Genomic DNA, 20,140 nt, shown 5'->3' on the forward strand with positions numbered 1-20,140 from the left:
ATTATTTTGAATTCTATTCACCCCAGCTATTGAACATTGGGTAAACCTTCCATTTAATCTTTTTATTAATAGCAAGCTCTGCAAAAATGTATTTAATTTCAGACACATTGTAATCCTTTAAAGGCTAGACTTTTCTTAGTTACTTTTGTAGGGAGTTTTATGTATAATAGGTTATGGATTCATTGTTTGTAAGAAACAAGGTTTTAACAAGTCAGACAGTCTTTTTGCTCTTTGTCTGTGTGCACCAGAACTGGGATGACTAAACTCCCCAATCAACTTCTCTTATTCAAATTTTGGCACCAACAATGACCAAGTAACCTTCATAGTGCACTGAATATCTTAAGACCTCTCTTTTTTCTTCTAGAGAATGGGGATAGTTGTAGGTACTACTTTACAGAAGGGCCACATGATTAAATGGGATAATAAATGCCAAACCTTTAGAAAATATATGACACATAATGACTCAACAGGTATTAATTTATTGTTCTCACCACCTGAGAGTCAGGGCTGAGAGGAATAATATCAGGACATATGAAGACATTTGATTGCATAAAATAGGAAGGCACTTTCCCATTCCTTTCCCTTTTGTTGATAACATAGAATTTTGGTTTTGGTAAAGTATTACATGGTTACTGGAAATAATTTCAATAATATAGAAATGTCACATTGGCCTTTGGAAAAGTCCTAATAGCAATATCCCAAACCTCATGTTCACTACTATGGTAATTTTTTAAAATACCATTTAAGATGATATTTCTAAATTCATTTCTTTGTATATTTAATGAAGCTGAATTCTTTATTTTATTTTATTTGTCTTTTTTGCCAATTCTTGGGCCGCTCCTGCCACATATGGACATTCCCAGGCTAGGGGTCTAATGGGAGCTGTGGCCACTAGCCTACACCAGAGCCACAGCAACACCGGATCCTTAACCCTCTGAGCAAGGCCAGGAATCAAACCCACAGCCTCACAGTTCCAAGTTGGATTAGTTAACCACTGAGCCACAATGGGAACTCCAAGCTGAATTCTTTTTTTAATATGAATTATTTTTTGTCTTCTATTCCGACATGTCTGTTTAGAGAATAGAGGTAAATGTCTTCTTTCTATAAAATATTTTCCAGGAGTTCCTGTCGTGGCGCAGTGGTTAACAAATCCGACTAGGAACCATGAGGTTGCAGGTTCCATCCCTGCCCTTGCTCAGTGGGTTAACGATCCGGTGTTGCCATGAGCTGTGGTGTAGGTTGCAGACACCACTCGGATCCTGCATTGCTGTGGCTTTGGAATAGGCTGGTGGCTCTGGCTCCGATTAAACCCCTAGCCTGGGAGCCTCCATATGCCACAGGAACGGCCCTAGAAAAGGCAATAAAAAGACAAAAAATAAAAAATAAAAATAAATTTTAAAAAATATTTTCCATCATATTAAGAGAGTAATAATTTGTTTCCATATGTATGCTGTAAATAAATACATTTTCTCTGCTTTTGCTTTAATAACTGGTTTTGTTTCTTTTTTAAACTTTGGAAAATTCCATGATTTATCAAACTTTACTATTTTTATTTTTTAAATTGCTTTTATGTTTACAATGCTCTTTTTACAAATAAAGCATATATCAGTTTCTAGAAATTCATATGGATGAGATAGATGAATGTTTCCTTATCCTAAAAGGGAATAGAAATAGAAGAATTGGTCTCTGTGGAGGGAGTAATGTTTATTCTCCAGTTGTATGAATGAATTTAGCAATTCATTTATAATCAGAAAGGATGGTTGAAGATCAACTAATGAAAAACCCAGATTTTCATTTTTGGCAAATACTCTTCAGCACTTAAGATTATATTGAATATCTGTCAACAGTGGTCAATTGATTCAGTCTATTAGAAATATAGATTATAATGAACTTATGTTCCAATAAATTTATTCATAGGTAGAGACAGACTGGGACTGATAGATATACTTCCATCGTGGCAACTCTAAACCTTCATAGTTCTAGGGACTAGATTAACTAGGGACAGATAATTGATCCCAAAGCAGCCAATATAGAGGAAGCCATCAATATATGAATGGAGAACACTGGCAAAGCCAGCTGCATTCTTTTTCTTTAGAATTTGAATTGAAAGATGCAGAAACTTATTGTCATATAGTGGTGGGATGGAAGCTGGAGGGTCTTACTGTTGGGGGCTAATGCAGACATATGTGGCCATGAGCAAACTAATAAATAAGCCTGATAGAATCAATACAGTGAAGCAGTGGCATTAAAAGAAACAAGAACCAAGCTATCATCTCCTAAGAAATAAATTACTTTGTGCTTCTGTTAGTTTTTGAATTACCATTAGGCATGGTTTTCTGTACTTGGCTTTGCATTACCCTGGTTTACTTAATCTCTGTTCTTTGCAATCATTAATGTCCTAACTAACATGAGCACCATAAAGTCACTTTTGGTATGTTGCTCTTTAATAAGAATTCATTTGGCTTGTATCAAGGGATGTTATTGATAGGCAGAGGTGTAGCACTTGAAATCTTATTTTGCAGTCATGTTTGGTGTCCATCATAGTATTTTTCAGCATTCCTATTAAGAGGACCTCAGGAGAAATTTATTTTAGTTCTTAATGTCTGGTGTATTAGGCTTCTCCAAAAAGAACCAACAGAACCAAAGGGGATATAAAATGAAGAATTGCCTTATGCCAGTTGTGGAGTCTGAGAAGCCTTGCAATCTGTTACTTGTAAGATAGCCACCTCGAAAGCTAGTGAACTCAGAAAGTTCAGTCTGAGTGCAAAGACCCGAGAACCAGGAAAACAGATGATTAAGTCTCAGTCTGAAGGCAGGAGAAAGGTGATGTTAGCTTATTCTTAGGCAGAATTTAGGCAGAAAAAAAGGGGTGATCCTTTCTCCCACCGTCTTTTGTTCTATTCAGACCCTCTGTGCGTTGCATAATGGTGACCATGCACATTGGAGAGAGGGCAGTTTGCTTTAATGAGCTTATCAATTCACATGTTCATCTCAGCCTGTATCACCCTCACAGACACACCCAGAAACAATCTTTAGCCAAATATCTGGATGACCCTGATTCAATCAAGTTGACATATAAAATTAATTATCACATCAGGCAATGCTCTTAAATAATTGATATAATTTTTCTCCTGGGTTATAATGACTTTTAATTAAATATTAAGAAACTTGGGAGAAATATTGATATTTCCTTTATCAATGTATAGGATTTTATCACTTAAAATTTATTCATTTTATTTTCTTTATTTTTGTTTCTCTTCATTTAACACCTCAGCAATGTATTTTGTTGGTTCAACTGAGTATATTTGTATAAGTCATTTCAGATTATTTTTTAAAGAGGCAAGTTAAATAATCAAATAATAAAAGTAGAAAATTCAAGTTGATATTAAACATATGTACAATCTTTAGAAAGTGTTTCTATTACAGAATGCCCCTTTGTCCATTATTCCAGATATATGTCTAAAGCACAACTATTTACCCATAGTCAATACTTTTAACCTTTCCTGGCTTAAACCTGAGGATATTGAGGAATCATAAACAGTTAGGAAGGACAGTTTGGGTCTTTGAGTAAATTAAGATCACAGTCAGAATTTATCTCTGTGGAAATGGACAAGAAAAATATCAACTCTTGTATTGATATGTTTTGGTTAGTACCTTGATTCTGAAATTTCTACTGATAAGCCTGACCGTCTTAGGACTCAGTCGTTGGCACTATTCTGTTGGTGGTGATGATCAAACTGGAGAGTTGCATAAGCATTCAATGCAAATCTCTTATATTGGGAACATGTTTAAAGAAAACTACAGTTTGTGTATTGAGTCTCACATTTAAAAAAATAACTTAAGAATTACTCTAGGAAGTTTCTTCATAAGTGAAATGAAATTTCTTAACTGCCTGAGGCACATACATGATATTCAATTTTATGTATCCAAACATGTCTTGGCAGCAATTTCCTCTGGGGCATTATGAATGAATCAAAATAAATTAGCCTCCAAATTCCTAATAATCTAAAAGTAGTCTTTGATCCTATAATCATTTAAATATATGAAAAGTCATAAATAAGTATTTTAACTACTTCCCTTTAGGCAAGTTTAAATATGGGCCAAGGGGTATTTAGACTTATTCATTGATCACTCCCTCCATTTGTTAATATTCCAAAGATATAAATTCAGCACTATGCTTTGAAAGACTCGAAATTATCTGTGGTTGGGTTTATTTATTTTAACAGTGTTTTATCACCTCCATTTTGGAAATGCAATTTAGTCAAAGAATTAAGAATTCTGAAGGTAGAGGGTGATTAACATGTCAGGAAACCAATCTAAAGAGGTTAAGTGGTTGTTCAAGTTTACACAGGTAATTAATGGTAAAGCTAAGACCAGACACTCTCTCCAGATTCTCAGCCTACAGGATGTTCATTATGATATATACGTCTCTTGTACTTTAATTCTCTCTCTCTTTTTTGGGGGGTGATGGTGGTGATTTTTTGTTGTAATAGTTTGTGTCTGTAGGATAGTCATTTAATCTCTGGTCACCTGAGCTTCTTCATAAGTAAAATAAAGGACAGTGGTAATTCAAACTGTTGCACTATGGTTGTTCACTGTGATGAAAAATGTAAAGGCCATAAGAAATGAATGTTTATAATAGATTTGTTGAATTTTTTCCATTTGCATCTTCCAAACTATATCTCCACAGGAACATGAGTTTTTCTTTGTGATATCATGGGATAGACTTGACCATAGAGATGGGGAGATGGGTTGGAATAAAAGTTGATATATTAGAATAAAATAAGATTTATGAGTCAATAATTAGTCTCTGCTGTTACTGACAAAGAAGTAAGAACTACCACCTTGAGATTGTAAAAATTATAGTAAGCATAGTAGGAATGGCCGGAAGTTGGCAAGTCATAAAAATAAGTAATAAGATGTCTATCTATTTGTTTACAGAGGTAATGGGGCCCTAATGACCTCATTGGGAAAAAAGCAAGATTATCCCATCCCTAGATGGAATTCATTCATGAAGTGCCTTCCTTACCAGTTGTGCTTTCCCTCATTTCAATTCACACTTTTTAAGGTTGGCACAGACCATTCCACTCTGGCAAAACTTTAGGGTAGGGCCTCATGCTTGATTCCTTTCATGACCTCAATTTTCAGGCCAACTCAGTCTCCTAAGCTCTTTACCTTACTATGATTGGTAAATCTATAGTTTAGAGACCTGTTGGTTCTAGTTCATATATAGCCATTCTTTGACTGGTTGGATCTTTTCACATAGCGATTTTACCATCCATAACACTTGTGGAATTTTAGCAATCAATTGGAATAACTGGGGAATGTTTTCTGGAAAATAGCCCATTTAGCAGCCCCGATGAAGGACCATAGATGTTTATGTATAAAGACAACATGTAATGGCAGTGGAGAGCTTTGATCTATATTTTTGTTACGATATTGGATACTTAAAGTATGTAGCTCTTTCTGTTTGTAAATGCCTAGTGAAGAGGGACAACAATATGATTCTACTTCGACAAATTATTAAGTGGGAAAAATTTGTCTCCCAGGATTAAAGAACCCCTAAACTCTCAAATTCCCATTGTTACCCTCCCTAACTCAAACACCTTATTATTTCCCTCCTTCAAAACTTTCTTTTTTGTCTTTTTGCCTTTTCTAGGGCCGCTCCCATGGCATATGGAGGTTCCCAGGCTAGGGGTCTAATCGGAGCTATAGCCACCGGCCTATGCCAGAGCCACAACAACGCAGGATCTGAGCCACACCTGCGACCTACACCACAGCTCATGGCAACGCCGGATCCTTAACCCACTGAGCAAGGCTAGGGATTGAACCCTCAACCTCATGGTTTCTAGTCAGATTCCTTAACCACTGCGCCACAATGGGAACTCCCAAAACTTATAAAAAGTTCTTTATTTAGGTGAATAGTTAAATGATTCAATATCACAAGTTTTACCTTTATAAATGATACTTTGATCTTAGCAGTATTGCTTATTTTAAACTAAAGGTTGAAAGTTAGCCTTACTCCACAGAACTTTGAGCATCAAAAGTTTAAGAGTAGAGAAAGAGAAGTTAATACCTTCCTAATGGAAGATAAAAGATACTTCATTTCTCTTTCCTCAGAAACAATGTAAGACTGGGCAGAATGCTGTAGTTGTCATATTTCATATTGTTATCTGGATTTGAGTGTTCTGGTCACCAGTATTCCACATTCTGTGTCAGGTGCATTAGGAATTAACTTTTGGGAAATGAAGTTATCTTCTAACTTGCCAGTATATCCCAAAAAGCCTCTTTGGGAACTCTACAGTATGCAGGGTTTCATATTGGGGCAATATTCACGCTCATCATCAAAAGTTCTCTTTAGCATTTACCAACCTTAAGTACTGAAATGCCACATGCAAGTAAATATTTTTGACAAACAAATGCACACATATGAGAGGTTTGCTAGGTTCCGACTTTCTAAAATTAAATGTATGTTAGCTAGAACAAGTAATTCATAATTCCTGAAGTAGAGGTGGATTCATAAACACTAGGCAAAATGACTATGGTAGAAAGTAGATCCCACCAGCTTTAAGTCATTCCCACTGTACTGAGCACTACCATGTGTTACCTCCTGGTTTTAACAATCTTGATGGTTTCCAGACTCGGGCAGTTGGATTTTGGACATGACTTTCAAAACCATTTTCAAGTGGAAACATTTTTTTTTCTGAGTGGGTGTTCACCTGGATTTAAATGGATTTGCTCTGGAAATATTTATTGTAGAATTAGGATTTTCGTTATATAAAGAGGGAAAGGTAAATATAAAAGCATAATAGAATGGCTTCATATAGCACTTTACATTAAAGCTTGTGAAAAATAATTGTTTATGTATTTTAAAACATAGGATATTTACCTTACATACTAAGTTGAATGAAGTTTTTAGATTCATAAACTTATAAAAGATTTTAATTTGTGCATATTGCATCTTATTTCCATTGCAACCTATTTTTACATATTGAACAAATACTTTAAAAATTTTTTCTGGTCTTATTGAATTATAGTTGATATATAACATTGTTATTAGTTTAAGATTAAACATATTTATTTGATATATGTGGTAAATGACTACCACAGTAAGTTTAGTTAATATCTCTCACCTCACATGTTAGAACATTTTTCTTTCATCCTTTCCTTCTTTTCTTTTTTCTTTTTTCTTTTTTTTTTTTTAATTGCCACCCCAAGGCTTATAGAAATTCCTGGGCCAGGGATTGAATCCAAGCCATAACTGCAGCAAGACCAGATTCTTTAATCCGCTACATCAGGCTGGGGATTGAACACATACCTCCACTGTGACCTAAGCTGCTGCAGTCAGATTCTTAGCCCACTGTGCCAGTGCCACAGCAGGACCTCCTAGAATATTTTTATTTTAATTAGAAGTTTAAAGATCTATTACCTTAGCAACTTTCAAATACACAAGTAAATATTTTTAATTACTGTATATTTTTAATTTTTTTAAGTAACAAATTTTAAAGGCTTTATACTGATGACAGAATGAATATTAACTGCACAGTGTTAATAGATATGAAAATAGAGCCATGGGAAAACTGTTATAAAGGCATTCGTATTTTCTCTTTTGTCTAGTGTATATTTTGTTTTGCATTTCAGAGCTCTTGGATCTAAACAGAACATCAGTCTTTCACAGCCCTTTTGGATTTCTTGATCTCCATACAATGCTGCTGGATGAATATCAAGAGAGACTGTTCGTGGGAGGCAAGGATCTTGTGTATTCCCTCAGTTTGGAACACATCAGCAGTGGCTATAGAGAGGTATGGAATCAGCAAACTCTTATTTCAGGAGAGGAAGAAAAGGAGTAAGGGAGATACCTTCTTGCATGGGTGTTACTTCGATTTGTTTTTTTCCTTGCCTTGACCGCTTTTACATTCTGAGCGACAGTTTTATTAAAGGGAATAAAATATTCATTAAAAATAAAATCATTTTGAAAGAAACAAAAATTATCAAGAATAAACTTTTCTGCCACACCCCTGTTCACTGTATCCTCAGAAGACTTCTGACTGGTGCATTGGACATTCCTTTGGCTTAATGGCCCTTGTAGCTACACCCACTGTCCTGAGACCTAGTTTGGAACATGCTTTAGGTTTTATTACTCCCCAAATCCCAGCCTGAAGAAATATGGATATGTGAACTCAGTCTAGCTAACCCTGTATTTCTGTTGGTATGTTCACTAATTCAGGTGGATGCTCTTGAAACCTGAGGATTAAAGTATATTAAAATAGTCAAGTGCCCAGCATTTTTGAGAAAAGGTTAACCATGATAAGAAGAAAAGTGGTTCTTATCTATACTTATACAGACTTGATTGAGTTAATATGTTTCTAGAATTATATCAGCCTTTCATAAAACATGCCAAAATATTTAGACCATAGTATTTTTTGCATAAATGTATGTATTACATGATACTTTAAAAAATTACTCATTTAAAAAAATACTCATTTATTTTTATATTTGTCAAAATGAACAATAGCCATGTTTTTAAAGTCATTTAAAAAATTTCATAAAAAGCAGCACCCCTGCATCTTTGCAAGTTCCTAATCTCTAGAAGATATTGTTCAAAACTCTTAATTCTTCTGGTTCTTACCGCCATATGTCTCAATAACATTTGTGTGCTGTCTTTCTTGATATCATTGATTTTAGACAGTATCTGCTGGCTTTCTATAAAGGAAGATGAGGATTTTAGCTTTCTTTTCTTGTAGTACCATAGATGTAATATCTTCACTATTTCGCCAGCCATGCCCAAGCCTCTGCCCTGTCATCTTCCCAGTATAGTGGTACCACCATCTTTAGCTAAGTAACTATTTACATTATTATAATTAGGAAAGTAGATTACACTTCTTCCCTCTGCCCCAGGATTAAATCTCATCTCTCTCTTTTTTTTTTTTTTTTTTTTTTTTTTTTTTTTTCCATTTCCTTAGCTGTTTATGTAACTTTAGCTAATTTTCCGCCAGACTCTCTTCTGGAGTTCTTAATAGTCCTCTTGGTATTGTAAACTGTGTGGATGTCCATCAGTTCCAAACCAGTTTTTGGTTTTTAAATTAAATGCATCCTTTTTGATTCTCTTGTCATCCCAGAGTTGAACTTCACCTTTATCCTGGAGCAGCCCCTTAACCTCCAACTTGTGTCATCTTCTTTCTGAGTTTACTCTGATGTTTTCGTGAAACACTCCTTCAGCTAGCATGTCAAAGAAAGACCCAAAGTAAAATTCTGAGTTTTTCATGTTTGGAAATAGTATTATTCAAACTTCATGCATACTCGGTAGATGGATATAAATTTATAGAAGGAAAATCATTGGCTCCAGAATTTTGAGGATTTTGCTATATTGTTTTCAGACTTCCAGTATAGCTGCCATTCTAATTTCAGGATTTTATATGACCTGTTTTCTGCCACCCTATAACCCTAATCCTGTCCTCCTGTCCTGCTGTGTTTTAACATTTTCTCAAATTTTCTTTTAGGCTTGATCTTTTTTCATTCACTGTGTTGAGACATAGTGGCTATTCTATGGGGGAACCTATGGGCCTTCGGCTTTGGAAAATGTCCATTATTTCTTTGATGATTTCCTACTGACACTCTTTCTGGAACTCCTGTAAGGCAGAGTTGTGTTCTCAGTTGTCTGACATTCCTATTTATTATACAAACCTTGTACCATTTCTCTTGTTTTTGCCCACATGCACAGCCCCCACCCCCCATTTTCAGAGGAGCCTTAGACCTCTAATCTCTGAGAATTTTTGAAGTTCTTTTTCATGAATCAACTTGTTTATATGGCTCCCTTTACCTTGCAGGCATTTACATTTCAGCTTTTGTACTGTGGAAAGCCAGTCAACATTTGTCCATATGCTGTAGAACTTCTGAAATATTGCTGATATTTCTTTGGCATCTTCACTCAAGTTCTATTTGTCCTTTGGCTGTTATTTTAGTAGTTGCAGGATGGAGTGGAAGCACATAATGTGTTTCACTCTCTTTCCTTTTCTGTTCTATTATCTTTAATTTTATAGTTCTTAAAAGAGATATTTTTCTCCCTCCAAATATATCTAAATATGTGTTACAAAACCATATATATTTACATATAAATATATATTTGTATTACATACACGCATATGTGTTTTTTGGAATTTTTAAATTGAAATATAGTTGACTTAGAATGTTTCAGATGTACAGCAAAGTGATTCAGTTATGTATATTCTTTTTCAGAGTTTTTTCCTTTATAGGTTATTACAAAATTTTGAGTTTAGTCCCCTGTGCTACACAGTAGGACCTTGTTGTTTATCTACCTTATATTTAGTAATTTGCATCCAGTAATCTCAAATTCCTAATTTAATCCCTCCTCCTCCCTTTCCTTGCTGGTAACCATAAGTTTGTTCTCTGCGTCTTTGAGTTTGTTTCTGTTTTTTAAATAAGTTTATTTGTGTTATGTTTTTAGAGTCCACATATAAGTGTTATGATATTTGTCTGTCTTTGTCTGACTTAACGTCACTTAGTATGATAATCTCTAGGTCCATCCATGTTCCTGCAAATGGCTTTATATCATTCTTTTTGGTAGCTGAGTAATATGGGCCTAAACAAAGGCAATTAGCAAACTGTGACCTTTGTCAATGGACATTTTGGTTGCTTTTGTCTTGGTTATTGTAAATAGTGCTGCTGTGAACATTGGGGTGAATGTATCTTTCTGAATTAGAATTTTTGTCTTTTCCAGATATCACACATACATCTTTAAGACCACCAGCAACATCCTTTTTCCACTCAAATTCAGTGGATTTTCTTCTCCTTTTTTGGATGGTCATTTTCTTACTAACTATGATGTTCACTACATGGCTTCCTTCTTTTTCTCTCTGCACACTCCTCATTCCAATTCTGTGAAGGAATAGCTAAGCCAGGAATCATAATATGGGGGCCACAGAGCAATCTCTGTGATGGCCTGAATTTTCCCCAAAAAATCATATGCTAAAGCTCTAGCTCCCAGGACCTCAAAATATGAATTTTAAAATGTGATGATGTTAAAGTGATGCAATTAGGTTGAGCCCTAACCCAGTCTGATTGGTATTCTCACAAAAAGAAGAAATTTGGGCACACAAGAGACATCAGGGATGTGTTTACACAAAGGAAGTACCATGCAGGGACACAGTGAGAAGCAGCCATCTTCCAGCCAAGGAGGGGCCTCCTAAGAAACCAGACCTGCCAACACCCTGATCTTGGACTTTTAGCCTCCAGGAGTGTGATAAAAGAAATTTCAGCTATTTCAGCCTTTGGTGTTTTGTTATAACAGCCATGGAAAACTAATAGAAATCCCCATATTAAAATTAGAAGTATGTAACTATGAAGAGATCCTTCAAGGGATCTGACACCCAGAAGATTAAGAAACTTTGCATTAAAGAAGGGGTTCTTAAGTTGTCCTTAGATCCGGATCGTGTAACTCTCAAGGGTTCCTGGAATCCACCTTTGTAACTTGCTTTCTAGATGACTCTAGAAAGTACACAAAATCTCATAATGGTTTTCCTGAGCCCTTGTTTCCTACCTGGAACTAAGGCCAGGAGATAGCGGCTCCCAACTTTAATGTGATTCTGCTTTAGAGTAGAGGAAATTAGATAACCTACTTCTTCCTTATTGTTTTAACCTAATTGTACCCTAAGGCCTTTAATGCTGGAAAGCCTACTTTGATGGAGAAAATGACCTGTGAAGGCTCTATAAGGGTAAGAAACCTGGAGAGCGATGAGGTTTTATGAGCTGCATCTTAGAGAGCTAAATAGAATTGTCTGGCCATTGAAGATTCAGGGCACCATCTAGCAAGGATGTCAAGGAAATTTGCACTACAAATTATTAAGTGGAAAAACTGCTGCATTCAGGAGTAAATCCTTGTGTTGTGGGGCCCCCAGTGTCCACAATTTGCTAGCCCTCTTCAGGAAATATAATTAATTCACGCTTAAATTTCGCAATTGCTTCGCCCCCTTCTATGGCCACAAGGAATTCTGAGACTTAAACTTCATTAGCTCTAAGGAGACGTCACTCCACCAGCATTTGTTAGTTTGGACTTTTCTTCCCTGTTTCCAGGGAATAATTAGCAGTGAAAGTCCACTTATGCCTTTGGGTTTGTTTTCAGTAACAGCAGAGATAGATGAGGTCTCCTTCATAGTCAGTCTGTTGAAGGGAGTAGATTCAAGGATGAGGGTTGGTGCCTCAGTGCTGTCCAGTCTCTGAAGATGTATGTCTACTTCTGGGCCAGGCTCTCTTCCTATCTTTTCTGGATGTTACTTCTTCCATTATTTACTGTTATTATATTTTTAATCCCCCCTGCTTTGCCTTATCTCTGGGTTTCTTAACCTTAATACTGTTGACATTTGGAATAGATCTTGGTTGGGACAGAGGGTGCCCTGTGCATTGTAGGACATCTACCTGTATCCCTGGCTTCTATCCAATAGATGCCAGTAGAAAACTACCTCCAATCATGACAGTGGAAAAGTCTCCACTGGCAAATACTCCCTGGGAGGCAAATTTGCCTCAGGTGAAACCATTAAAGTCCAGCTCATTATTTTATAAGTGGGATACAGTCCTCCCTTTACAAAAAAAGTCCTCTCTTAAACATATATCTATTTGGTATCGCCATATCCCTACTTCTTCCCTTGAGATCAGGCATTTTGGTAGAATAGCCAAAGCCCATTTTTTCCACTTTCTCACTTTCCATTTATCTCTGAGTTTTTAATATCTTTTAAAATATAATATTTGATACATCAAAGATATAAATACTGCAAATATGTCAGAAAGCATAATAATAAAATAAACAGCAATGAACCCACTACCCAGCTCAAGAATGACAATATCACCAGATCTCCTATAGATGCAGCTACCTTTTGACGCCTCCCTCTTTTCCTCCTGGTGCTTTCTGCTTGCCTAGAAGCAATTGCTGTGCTGAATTTTACAAGGTTTTAAAAATTTTTTATTTTAGCATAATGAGTGTTTTCCTATAGAGTATACTGTTTAGTGATACTGGTTTTGAGCTTTGTAAAAGTAATAGATAAATGGTAGTATATTTTGGTCTTCTGGGGTGGCTTTGTTTTCTTTGTCACTCTTAGTTATTGGATTCCATCATGTTACTTGTAGCTGTAGTCCCTTTGTTGTAGAAGAGTGAATTAGGACCACAAATTAGATTTTGAGGTTCAAATCCTGACTTTGCATTTGTCGCATTGGGCAAATTCCTTAATCCTTTTTTACTTCTGTTCCTCATTTGTAAAATGGGACATGCTAGTCTTCTCTGGGGATAAAACTGAATTGATATATGCAAAGGACAAAGAACTGTGCTTGGCACACATATATAAGCTATGCATTAGCTATCCATAAGCTCTTATTATTCACTTTGACTTGTATTTAATATGTTCCATCATATGAAGCCATCAAACAGGTTAATCCTCCCTCGTGCTCCCATCACTGGGGCTAATCTTCTGCCTGAATTTTTCTACCCGGCTCCTTGTTAGTGGGGGTGCTCTTTTTTTTTTTTTTTTTTTTTTCTTTTATGATCTGTCTTCATTTTCACATGCTCTGCTTCCCAATCTACTGACTTTCCTCAAGGATTGCTTATCTTCTATTTTTTCTACATTATTGTTTTCTTTCTCTCTACAAAATCAGCAACAAATATGGTTTTGTGTATGAGGGTCTCAACGTTTTCCATGTCTTGACTCCATTTGGCAGTGTGATCAAGTCTGTAGACCCTCAATGCATTAAATAAATATGTAGGATGACAAAGGAAAATATTGAAAAAGTTATTAAAATATATTGAAATACAACTATCATAATATAAAAATAACCATTTCTAATATGGTTATTTTCATTAATATTAAATAAGAAATCTTAGCAATAGTTCTAATAAGTACCATAATTTCAGATTGATAGTGAGTGTTAATAATACTTGCAATAAGTTCAACAACTCTAAGGTAATATTAAAATATCTTTTATTTATCTTAGTTATTAAGCTCCAAATACTGTTAGTTCCACTGTGATTAGGTTTCTACATTTATAAAGATAGAAATGTTAAATCTCAGTTAGAGATTAGTGTAAATAATAATGTGATTTTTTTTTCCAATTGATGTTGGTATACTCCCTGAATTTTTTTTTTTCAGGCCCCAGTTTAGTACTCCTGCTCTATAACTTGCATCTTTTATAGAGCATTTCTTAAAATTTTGAGTAAGAATAAACATAAATTTCTCAGTTTCTACAGTAATAGGCCCATATAATCTACTCTTTTCTATCTTTTTAGTTTAATTTCCACTTGTTCACAGCCATATTTTGTTAATCAGATCATCTCTCTTTGCACTTTTTTCTCAGATTTATTGAGATGTAATTCATATATAACTGTGTATTTAAGACATATAACATGTTGATGTGATACACTTATATATGACAAAATGACCACCACCACAGCTTTAGCTAAGAACACTATCATATCACAAGATTAGCATGTTTTTTCTGTAGTGAAAGCCTTTATGATCTACTTCCTGAGCAACATTCAAGTGTATTATACAGTATTAAGTATAATCACCATGCTGTGCTTTAGGTGCCCAGGGCTTATTTGTCTTATAACCAGACACTTTTACCCTTGTGAGCAACATCTTCTCATCCCCTCATTCCCCTGTCCCACCTCTGGGAACTACCATTCTACTCTTTATTCCAGTGAATTCAGCTTTAAAATCTTTTTATTTTTATTTTTATTTGGCCATGCCCACAGCATGTGGAGGTTCCCTGGCCAAGGATCAGACCCGTGCCATGGCAGTGACAACACCAGATCCTTAACCAAGGAACTTTCAATTTAACTTTTTTAGATTCTATATAAATGACACCATACAGTATTTGTCTTTCTCTGACTTTTTCACTTTACCATGTTGCCCTCAAGTTTCACTCACATTGTCCTAAAAGACAGGATTTCCTTTTATCTCATCATTGAATAATATTCCATTGAGGGATTGCTGGATCATATGGGAGTTCTCTTTTTAATCTTTTTGAGGAAATTCCATGGTGTTTTCTGTAGTGGCTGCACAAGTGCTTAAGGGTGCTTCCATTTTCTTCACATCCTTGCCAGTGCTGGGTATCTTTTAATTTTTTTGATACTAACCTTTCTACCAAGTGTGCAGTGATATCTCATTGTGGTTTTGATTTTCATTTTCCCGATGTGTTGATGTGAAGCTCCTCTTTTTGCTCTTGCATGTTTCTTTGTCCTTATTCTCCTCCTTTGAAACAGCCTTCATGCATACCCAATTTTTTGTTGTTGTTTCGGCTACATCCTTCATCCTCTAAATTAGAATTGGGGAAGGTCCTCCCAGCCCTTCCTTATCCCTTGGTCTGATTTTGATTACCATATTGTATTAAAATTGGCTGTTTACTTTTTAGTCTGTTTTATAGGATGACTCCTTAAGATTAGGTACTATGTTATACTTATCTTTGAAGATGTAAGCACTCAAAGAATGTAGACACTAAAAAGATAAAAGTGTATCTCTTACTAATCTTGACACAACCCAATAAATCTGTTCTCTTCAGGGTCTTCACTCTTGCAAATCCCATTATACTTATTGCAGAACCACTTTTAAACTAATTTTGTCTGTCTTCCACCCTCCCCCTCTCCAAGCACCTGCCTACTTGGGCAAACAGGTGAAGGATCCAGCATACAGGGGAAGAATCCAGTTTACAGTACAGGAGTAGTTTTTACTTTGGATGACCATTAATAATACTTGAATTTGACTAGAGCTATACATTAATAAAAGCCAAAAAAAATGCTATGGAAGTTTGTAAAAGCCGGAAGTTGGGATTTCCTGGAGGAGATATCATCTAAAATTGGACTTTGATAGTAGTTAGAATTTTGATTCATACAGATTGGTTGTCAGAACAGCTTGAATACAGGAAAGAAGGTGGGACATTTTAGCACAATTTGAAATAATGGCTTGGCTCAAGTGAGGTGGGGACATGAATGGCAACAGGGTAGCATGAGATTTAAGGGTGAAAATGTGGCTTAGACCAGATCCTGAAGAACAGCAATGCTGTTGAAACTTTATCTTCTACCCATGCAGGAGCCAGTGTGAGAGTCTAAATATGTGTATAGCATAATTAGAATGGTAGTTTGGTGTCATTGCTTTAGCAGCAGCATGCAAGGTAAATAGAAGGAAGACAAGAGTAGGGCCATGAGGCCAGAAAGTAGCAGAATTTAAAACCAAGTCTATTTGTCTTAGGAGCCTTCGGTCTTTCCATTATATCACAGCTTTGAGAACCAGGCTGGTTTGGTGTTTCCCAAAATGGTCTTCAGTGTACCATTAGTTCTGCCTTTCTTATGAGGTGTTTCTTTCCTCTTGGTTCATATTCCCTTTGCATGACTACAATTTATCTTAGTAATGGATAATAACCTGAAGGAACAGTTAGTTGGTGACAGTAGTAGAGAAAAACCACTGACAAATATTATGAGGAGGAACTGTCTCCCTCTTGTTAATTTATTGCAAAAGTTGAGAGTCTCAGGAAGCTTGAGTATTCAACCACAGACTGGAGATTAGCTTGTCTGTATTCTGTCTTATAGCCCCTTGCAAAGCTGTGCACACTTGAGAATATCTAAGACTTCCTGAAAAGCAAATCAGAATTATTCTTGGGGAGACAGAAATATTAGTTTAGGGTATAAAACCTTTTTTTTTTTTTTTTCATTTTATGAAGACATCAACAGTGGAAATGTTTTTTTTTAATTTAACCTATATTTTATAGGACTTCATAGACCCTCCTATATGTAATAGTATGTTTTCAGTTTAACAAATTTTAACCTGTAGTTTTTCTCTAATTTTCTAAATTTAAGCTTCTCATCCCCTAAAACTATTCTCATCACTATTATTTAAGCTAAAATTACACTTCCTAATTTGGTTATATTATATAATATATTGGATGTATTTATAGACATAGCTGTCACTTCTGTTTGTAAAAATATACTTTTCTCATTTATTCAACTTTATTGAACAAAGGTGAAAAAAATTCTTGTATTTTATAATTTAATTTTTTTGAGTGGGAGAAAGACATTAAAATATAATTTGCATGTGAGTGGCAAATGGTATTTCACATTAATGATAGCAATTTAGCAAATTTCATCCATTAAAAAAGGCATGCCCCAGACCAAAAATGTTTGTGTACTTATAATATTGTTCTAATTTAAATGCTTTGGAATATAAACATTTCAAGAACAAATCTTGCTTATGGTCCAAAAGATTATAATTCTGGTTCAGAAACTGACAGTCATTATAATGAAGTATAAAAGCATAAACTGTAGGAAGGCTAATGGGTGTCAGGTTAAAACTGGGTTTTAAAAACATTAAGCCTCTTTTAATGTGTTATATTCAAAATATATTTCCTTGATTTTAATGACATTTATAGGACATAATAATTAAAATATACACTGATGGATGTTGGTACTTATGCAGTTATAAAATATGAAAAGTAAAACTAAAATATAAACACTTTTTATTAGAATAGTAGAATTAGGAAAGGAATATTAAATGAAGTTTAACAATGTCTTAGTCACTTAAATCTATTCCAAGAAAAGACTTATAGACTAGATCATTTTATTTCATTTTTTTTAATAAAAAAGGAATAATTTTTTTAGACAGCTTAATTATTACTTCTTTGTTCATTTGTTTTTGCTCTCCAAAATCTTCAAGTGTCCTAACATCTTGTAACAATAGAACGGTTAAATCCTTAATCTTGGTATAATTAGGAAACTGAATAGGGAGTCCAGGAAAAAAAAGTGACTCTGTGATTTAATTTTTATTCTACTTTATTTTTCTTCTTTGAGATATGCAAGAAAAGTAAATGGCCTGTTAAAAGTACATTAAAACGATTAAATTATATTTTAGGAGAACTGTGATGATATGATGTGTATTTAACCTTTGCTTTTTTGGTGCAGAGAATTTGGAAATATCATTACACCCTGTTGTTTAACTGCCTTTAAAAATGTTTTATGCAGAACACATAGCTTGCTTTTATAGGTTTGTGTTGATGCTATCCCCTGGAGCAGAAACAAAAGACATCCTGACTGCCAGAACCAATGGAGAAAATCACTTACTGTCTAGGCAGGACTTTTGTACATAATAGCTTTAAAATAACTTTTGATTTCCAATAAGCTCATCATTCTTATCTTTTCTTACCTGAGTGAACATTTGAATGCAGTGCTGAGTCTGTTAAAATTTGTGGGAAGAAAAAAAAAAAAAAAACAAAACTAAAGTAAAAAAACAAAAACCAAAACAAAACTTGAGTAGATCTGTAATTACATTGTACCTTGGAGAATTCCCATTTTTTAGACCTTACAGTGGTGAATGTTGATAATTTAATCTTCTACCTCTCACTCTTTCATCTACCCAGAATACCCAGAATAATCTGGTTAAGACCCTTTCTCTGCCCTGGGAAATCTTGCCAATATTTCAAACTTCCTAAAAATCCTACTGAGTTTCTTCCCTGATTAAAGTGGAAATTGTTATTTGTCTCATGTATTTGACACTGGTGATAGCATTTTCATTTCAGTGAATCTATCTCTTTTCAAATTTTATTGTAAGATCCTTTAGTGAGTTGAATTTTTGAAGAATGTGATAAAGATAGGGGTTTTTCTTAATTTAATTTTTATTTTTTACTGCAGTATAGTTGATTTACAATGTTGTGTTAATATCTATTATACAGGGAGTTCCTGTTGTGGCTCAGCAGGTTAAGAACCTGAGTAGTATCCATGAGGATGTGGGTTTGATTCTTGGCCTCGCTCAGTGGGTTAAGGATCTGGCATTTCCATGAGCTATGGTGAAGGTTGCAGATAGGGCTTGAATCCCACATTGCTGTGGCTGTGGCTGTGGCATAGACGAGCCGCTGCAACTCCAATTTGACCCCTGGCCTGGGAATTTCCATATGCCACAGGTGTGGTGTTAAAAAGCAAAAACAAAAAACAAACTAAAACAAAAATTTTACTGTACGGCAAAGTGATTCACTTATACATATATATGTGTATATGTATATACACACACACACACTTTTTTAAAATATTCTTTTCCATTATGGTTTATTATAGGACATTGATTATGCCTCTCTGTGCTATACAGCAGGAACTTATTGTTTGTCCCCTCTATGTATCATAGCTTACATCTGCTAACCCCAACCTCCCAGTCCATCCCTTCCTCAACCCCCTTCACGTTGGTGAAACTGACAGTATTGATAGCCTGAACCTGAACCTAGCCAGAACACAGATTGGGACTTGAACCCAGGTGCTAGGACTCAAACCCAGGCAAAACTCACATTGGGAATTGAACGCACGTTTTAAATTAGCACTCACCCAATGTCTGGACTTACTGAGGTTCAGGTTCTTTATGCCTCGGTGCACAGGGAATTCAGCCAGAAACCAAGTGATAGGCAAGAAATAGATTTATTAGAACAGGACTCTTGTGGCTTGTGAGAGATACAAGCAGGCAGGCAAGGAAGCTCTGCCCAGAGGATCCAGTGGGCTACAGTTTTATCATCCAAGTGGGATGGGGGTCGGAAAAGCCCACCTCTCCTTTCTGGGAGTAGTAGCTCCTCCTCAGTATCTGGTAGGGTGTGTATTCAAATCAGCAGAAGGGTGGTGCTCAAACTCTTGCCCTTGATCTGAATCTGAATGCAGGTCTAATCCCATCCCCTCACCTAAGGACCAGAGGCAATTCTCGCCCTTCCACTGGTCAAGTAAGCCTGCCTTGTTCTGATGGCTTTTTTGAGCAGTTACTAGCTTACAGTGATCTCCCAATGTCCCCTAAGTTTCCCTCTTTAACTACGGTCCTTTATTGGGACTTCTACAACTACCTGTGCCTACTCCATCCCTATCATTGGCAACTACAAATCTGTTCTCTTTGTGGGTGTTTCTGTTCTAATAGGTTCATTTGTGTCTCATTTTAGGTTACACATATAAATGATATTATATGGTATTTGTTTTTCTCTTCCTGACCTCACTTAGTATTGAAACTGAAGGAGTTCCCATCATGGTGGCAATTGCTCTAGGAATAACAAAATCATTATTTCAGCTACATCTTCCAAGATGTTTCTTGGTAACTTTTCAACAGATAATATTCCTCCCTCCTTTGAGCCT

At 35.5% G+C, this 20,140-nt stretch overlaps 1 protein-coding gene across 2 annotated transcripts in view; it reads left to right on the forward strand.

Annotated features, from left to right (window-relative positions):
• SEMA3E (semaphorin 3E) overlaps positions 1–20,140 on the forward strand; it is a 258,897-nt gene that overhangs the window by 130,159 nt on the left and 108,598 nt on the right. For both annotated transcript variants that reach the window (XM_013979781.2, XM_003130220.6), the window contains exon 2: positions 7,642–7,802. In XM_013979781.2, coding sequence (XP_013835235.1) covers positions 7,642–7,802 — 161 coding nt within the window. The remainder of the gene's footprint in view (positions 1–7,641; positions 7,803–20,140) is intronic.

The sequence above is a fragment of the Sus scrofa genome, chromosome 9 (genome assembly GCF_000003025.6).
Source record: "Sus scrofa isolate TJ Tabasco breed Duroc chromosome 9, Sscrofa11.1, whole genome shotgun sequence".
Lineage (NCBI taxonomy): Eukaryota > Metazoa > Chordata > Mammalia > Artiodactyla > Suidae > Sus > Sus scrofa.